The sequence below is a fragment of the Oncorhynchus clarkii genome, chromosome 32, assembly GCF_045791955.1.
Source record: "Oncorhynchus clarkii lewisi isolate Uvic-CL-2024 chromosome 32, UVic_Ocla_1.0, whole genome shotgun sequence".
Classification (NCBI taxonomy): domain Eukaryota; kingdom Metazoa; phylum Chordata; class Actinopteri; order Salmoniformes; family Salmonidae; genus Oncorhynchus; species Oncorhynchus clarkii.
Window position 1 is genome coordinate 36964936 of NC_092178.1, and position 6359 is coordinate 36971294.

The window sequence follows — 6359 nt, forward strand, 5'->3', positions numbered from 1 at the left end:
GTTCATTGTTCATTCAGTATTGTTGTAATTGTCATTATTACAAATATATATATTTGTATAAAAATCGGTATCGGGTTTTTTTGGTCCTCCAATAATCGGTATTGATATCAGCGTTGAAAAATGATTATTGGTCAACCTCTACTCAGGACTACCTGGCCTGACAAAAAAGAGAAATAGTAGAGAAGTTTAAAAATAAATAGTAAAATAATAACACAAGGAATAAAAACACAATGGGTAACAATAATTTGGCTATATACACAGGATACCAGTACTGAGGAAATGTGCAGGGGCACGAGGTAATTGAGGCAAATTGAGGTACATATAGGTATGGATAAAGTGACAGATAGATAATTAACAGTAACAGCAGCGTATGTGGGCTAGCACTAAATAAACTTTAGTTTGTGCTAAACATGGCTGCTAGAATCTTGACTAGAACCAAAACAAATCCCGGGGGACCTGAGCCCTAGGATCATGCTTCAGGACTACCTGGCCAGATGACTCCGGGCTGTCCCCAGTCCACCTGGTCGTGCTGCTGCTCCAGTTTCAACTGTTCTGCCTGCCCTGACCTGTTCACTGGACGTGCTTCCTTGTGCCAGACCTGCTGTTTTCAACTCTCTGGAAACAGCCGGTGGGGTAGAGATACTATGAATGATCTATGAAAAGCCAACTGACATTTACTCCTGAGGTGCTGATCTGTTGCACCCTCTACAACAACTGTGATTATTAATATCTGACCCTGCTGGTCATCTATGAACATTTGAGCATCTTGGCCATGTTCTGTTGTAATCTCCACCCGCCACAGCCAGAAGAGGTCTGCCCCCACCCCCCATAGCCTGGTTCCTCTCTAGGTTTCGGCCTTTCTAGGGACTTTTTCCTAGCCATCGTGCTTCTACACCTGCATTGCTTGCTGTTTGGGGTTTCAGGCTCGGTTTCTGTCCAGCACTTTGTGACATCATCTGATGTAAGAAGGGCTTTATAAATACAGTGCCTTGCGAAAGTATTCGGCCCCCTTGAACTTTGCGACCTTTTGCCACAGTTCAGGCTTCAAACATAAAGATATAAAACTGTATTTTTTTGTGAAGAATCAACAACAAGTGGGACACAATCATGAAGTGGAACGACATTTATTGGATATTTCAAACTTTTTTAACAAATCAAAAACTGAAAAATTGGGCGTGCAAAATTATTCAGCCCCCTTAAGTTAATACTTTGTAGCGCCACCTTTTGCTGCGATTACAGCTGTAAGTCGCTTGGGGTATGTCTCTATCAGTTTTGCACATCGAGAGACTGACATTTTTTCCCATTCCTCCTTGCAAAACAGCTCGAGCTCAGTGAGGTTGGATGGAGAGCATTTGTGAACAGCAGTTTTCAGTTCTTTCCACAGATTCTCGATTGGATTCAGGTCTGGACTTTGACTTGGCCATTCTAACACCTGGATATGTTTATTTTTGAAACATTCCATTGTAGATTTTGCTTTATGTTTTGGATCATTGTCTTGTTGGAAGACAAATCTCCGTCCCAGTCTCAGGTCTTTTGCAGACTCCATCAGGTTTTCTTCCAGAATGGTCCTGTATTTGGCTCCATCCATCTTCCCATCAATTTTAACCATCTTCCCTGTCCCTGCTGAAGAAAAGCAGGCCCAAACCATGATGCTGCCACCACCATGTTTGACAGTGGGGATGGTGTGTTCAGCTGTGTTGCTTTTACGCCAAACATAATGTTTTGCATTTTTGCCAAAAAGTTCAATTTTGGTTTCATCTGACCAGAGCTCCTTCTTCCACATGTTTGGTGTGTCTCCCAGGTGGCTTGTGGCAAACTTTAAACGACACTTTTTATGGATATCTTTAAGAAATGGCTTTCTTCTTGCCACTCTTCCATAAAGGCCAGATTTGTGCAATATACGACTGATTGTTGTCCTATGGACAGAGTCTCCCACCTCAGCTGTAGATCTCTGCAGTTCATCCAGAGTGATCATGGGCCTCTTGGCTGCATCTCTGATCAGTCTTCTCCTTGTATGAGCTGAAAGTTTAGCGGGACGGCCAGGTCTTGGTAGATTTGCAGTGGTCTGATACTCCTTCCATTTACAATATTATCGCTTGCACAGTGCTCCTTGGGATGTTTAAAGCTTGGGAAATCTTTTTGTATCCAAATCCGGCTTTAAACTTCTTCACAACAGTATCTCGGACCTGCCTGGTATGTTCCTTGTTCTTCATGATGCTCTCTGCGCTTTTAACGGACCTCTGAGACTATCACAGTGCAGGTGCATTTATACGGAGACTTGATTACACACAGGTGGATTGTATTTATCATCATTAGTCATTTAGGTCAACATTGGATCATTCAGAGATCCTCACTGAACTTCTGGAGAGAGTTTGCTGCACTGAAAGTAAAGGGGCTGAATAATTTTGCACGCCCAATTTTTCAGTTTTTGATTTGTTAAAAAAGTTAATGATTTGTTAATGATTTGATTTGTTAATGATTTGTTAAAAAAATAAATGTCGTTCCACTTCATGATTGTGTCCCACTTGTTGTTGATTCTTCACAAAAAAATACAGTTTTATATCTTTATGTTTGAAGCCTGAAATGTGGCAAAAGGTCGCAAAGTTCAAGGGGGCCGAATACTTTCGCAAGGCACTGTACATTTGATTGATTGATTGAAGGAAACAAAGGAAATGGCAAGTTAATTGGAAAGTAAGAATTTCTAATTTGAATTGTTTGGTACTGATTAAGATTTAGCAAAATGAAAAATAAGGAAATGTTTAAATGTTTCCGAGGTTGTTGCCTTGGGAGAGTAGTTAGTGAAATACTACATTTTTATAAAAATATCAGATACGGCCTTAGAGGTAGCTCCCAAATAAGTAAGGCCTGGCTATTGGTTTGTTTGTTTTGCCCTACATATTACCAGCACACACGCACACGCACACGCACACACACGCACACACACACACACACACACACACACACACACACACACACACAACCCACCGGTTATGAATATTTGTTAGTGGTGTTAATACCGAGTTTGATGTATTGTGTGGGGTCTTTTTTAATTTGGTTGTAAACCAGGTAAGTGGAATGATGGCAGTATTTGAAATGTTTTAATTTGGTTTTTTAAGACCAGGGAAAGAAAAGAGAAAGAAAATACTTAATAAGGCTGACTGACCTATAACCTCTGTTCTGGCTTCCTGGTGAGGCCTGATCACATTGGGTGAGATTTAAATGGGTTATGTAAACACTAATAATTAGTAAGAAATTTATATTTTCGCAATAGTCCTATGTGTGACCATGAGAAGGAGAGCGAGAGAGCACTGTCCCTGAATGAGGGACACCTGTCTCTAGTCTATTTACCATTACCTTATGGGATACAATTATTTATTTATGGAGTTATGAAGAGTTGTAATTCTAATTTGATTTGTTATTTTTTTTGTTTATTTTGATTTATTTTTCAATTTTGGTTTTTAATTACCGGTCCCCTGGGGCCTTTGGTAAATATGTTAATGTGTTTCTTCACATGTCTGGCTATAAAAGGAAGAAGTGCATTGAAATGTTTGTTTGTTGTTGTCTTGCTTCCATAACAAATCTCATCAGATTGGGTGTGCTGTAGGGTCAGGATGTCTCCCTAAGGATTGGCCTCCCTGACCCTGTAACTTTGTAGTGAGATCGCCAAGATGATAGGCCCAATTTCGGGTGGAAATGGTTTAAACTGCATTCTTATTCTCTTTGAGATTTGTTTTAGAAATCTGACAATGGCGTTCAGTACGGTCCTGCACCACTACTACCGTGTGCAACATGAGTGTCACGCACTGACCTTAGTATTCTTTGTATTCTTTATTATTTTGGTTAGGTCAGGGTGTGACAAGGGTGATTTATGTGTTTTTGTCTTGTCAGGGGTTTGGTAGTGTTTAATAGTCTAGGTGTTATGTACAGTGGGGAGAACAAGTATTTTATACACTGCCGATTTTGCAGGTTTTCCTACTTACAAAGCATGTAGAGGTCTGTAATTTTTTATCACAGGTACATTTCAACTGTGAGAGATGGAATCTAAAACAAAAATCCAGAAATCACATTGTATGATTTTTAAGTAATTTATTTGCATTTTATTGCATGACATAAGTATTTGAATACCTACCAACCAGTAAGAATTCTGTCTCTAACAGACCTGTTAGTTTTCTTGAAATTCTTGAAATGTACCTATGATAAAAAATTACAGACCTCTACATGCTTTGTAAGTAGGAAAACCTGCAAAATCGGCAGTGTATCAAATACTTGTTCTCCCCACTGTACATAACACCCCCATCAACATGCCAAATCCCTAGACATGACAAAAACACATAAATCACCCTTGTCACACCCTGACCTAAACAAAATAATAAAGAAAACAACGAATACTAAGGTCAGGGCGTGACACTCATGTTGCACTTGGTAGGAATAGTGCAGGACTGTACTGAATTACAATTTTGAAGAAGTGTGTGTCAACGTTCATTACAACAACCTCATAAATGTTTCAATAATGACTTGATTACCTTGATAACACTAACCAACCACCAACATTCATAGGTTACTTTAAATAAACATATAACTCACTTTTCTGTTATAACAGAATACTACCAAACATTATCGTTCCCCACCAGAAAGCGGAAAAACGAAGTAGCTCCATTTAAAAACGGACTATAAACTCCTCTTCATTTACTAAAGCCTTGATAACAGTAAATATCCAGACTTTAATTTGAGACGTTCTTCGTGGGGTTTCTTCGGGTCTGCCTGTTGCTCTCATGCGTCTCTCAAGCAGCGTCCGGTTAGAAAAGTAAATAGTGCAGGCAGAACTTGCCGTATATGAGTCAGACAGTATGTATGCACTTTTCATGAAACAGGAAATCTTCAGAAAGGGCAGGACTGTTTTTTTCTTCTTCTCTGGGCTACTTCTGAACTTCTGGGCTTGTGGCTCACTGGTCTTGAAACATGTTATTATGGCCACAAAACCTATAGCAAGGCAAAACTTGAAATGACACGCTCCAAAATAGATGGCAATGACTTCAAAAGAAGTTAGGATAAGTACACATCCAAACAAAACATAAGAATTTAACACCTCTCTACTTACAATTCTGCAACATTCTTGACGTTTTTACACACTTCACTGTGCCATTTACCATAACACACAAATTATTGATCAGCCAAAATACAGCTGTGTCTGTCAGCAAATGAATGACAACATTACATAACTTCTTTACTTGCTTTACTAGCACTTTTTCACATGGACCCATGATACATTGTCCCCCTCCTGCATATCTCTCTTCCTGAGGAAAGCTATTATTCATCAGAGGGGGGACAGTTAGAGGTGGTGAGTGGCCTGGGTGAGTGCTCCTTGATGTTCCCCTGTGTTGGTTTGATGGGTGGTACTCAGGGGTTAAGTCCACTATTAACACCATAAATTACTGGTTTATTACTGGGCTTCGCCAGCATATGTTTTCGCTTGGAATACTCAAGCCATGATGTCAGGCTTCAGACCTGACCTTATGAACTCTCCACAGATGTCGTCTCTACCTCTCTACACAATAAGGTATGGGTGCCTTTCATTGCAGTGCAGATAATGAGTGGGTCTATTTGAGCAAGTCAGTCTGTGTTGGTAATCCTGTCGAACGCAGCTAATGTATTTTGTAGTGGAGCTGCATAAGTGTTGCTCTCCACGTTCTTGAGGATCAAGTTTTGAAATCAGTGGAATTAGAGTATGATAGCTAAAGAAATGGAGAAAACATCTGTCTCAGGATTACATCTTCAAACTAAAGGCAACCGTGGCATGGCATTCATGACAGGGAGACGCATCCATCATGCATGTTGTATACAGGTAAGATAGTCTAGCGTTAGCTAGCGACATTTTCCAATATTATACATTTCTAATTTTGACAGAAAGTGGTTTAATTTCAAGATAAAGTGTAGCCAGCTAGCTAACATTAGCTGGCTGGCTCATTAGCGAACATTACGTGACATGTGTGGTCTTACACTTACCTAGCTAGGTTTATTGTTTACGTAGCTAGCTAGCTACATGTCTTAAGCTAAAGTGTACTGTTAGCTTGCTAGCTAACGTTAGTTGGCTGGCTCCCTAGCTGACATTATTATTCGTATCCCATAGCCGTTTGCTTATCTAGTTAGAGCTAGCTAACGTTGAACCTGGTTGGTAAGTTCCAGCACTGTGGCATTGTTGGCACTGTGTTCATTGTTGTTTAACTAGCTACGGTTAGCTGGCTGGCTCATTAGCCAACGTTATGTGACGTGTGTACAACACCCATTGAATATGGCCAGTGTCAGTAAATGTCTGCAAAAAAGCGTAATGAAATTGTTGCCAGCAGAACTGGTTAGGCTGT

At 40.1% G+C, this 6359-nt stretch overlaps 1 protein-coding gene across 1 annotated transcript in view; it reads right to left on the reverse strand.

The window, feature by feature from the left end:
• Positions 1 to 4663, reverse strand: part of LOC139392251 (TGF-beta receptor type-2-like) — a 49868-nt gene extending 45205 nt beyond the window's left edge. Inside the window, exon 1 of the mRNA XM_071140100.1 lies at positions 4585 to 4663. Coding sequence (XP_070996201.1) covers position 4585 — 1 coding nt within the window. The 5' untranslated portion in view covers positions 4586 to 4663. The remainder of the gene's footprint in view (positions 1 to 4584) is intronic.
• Between the last annotated feature and the right edge of the window lie 1696 nt (positions 4664 to 6359).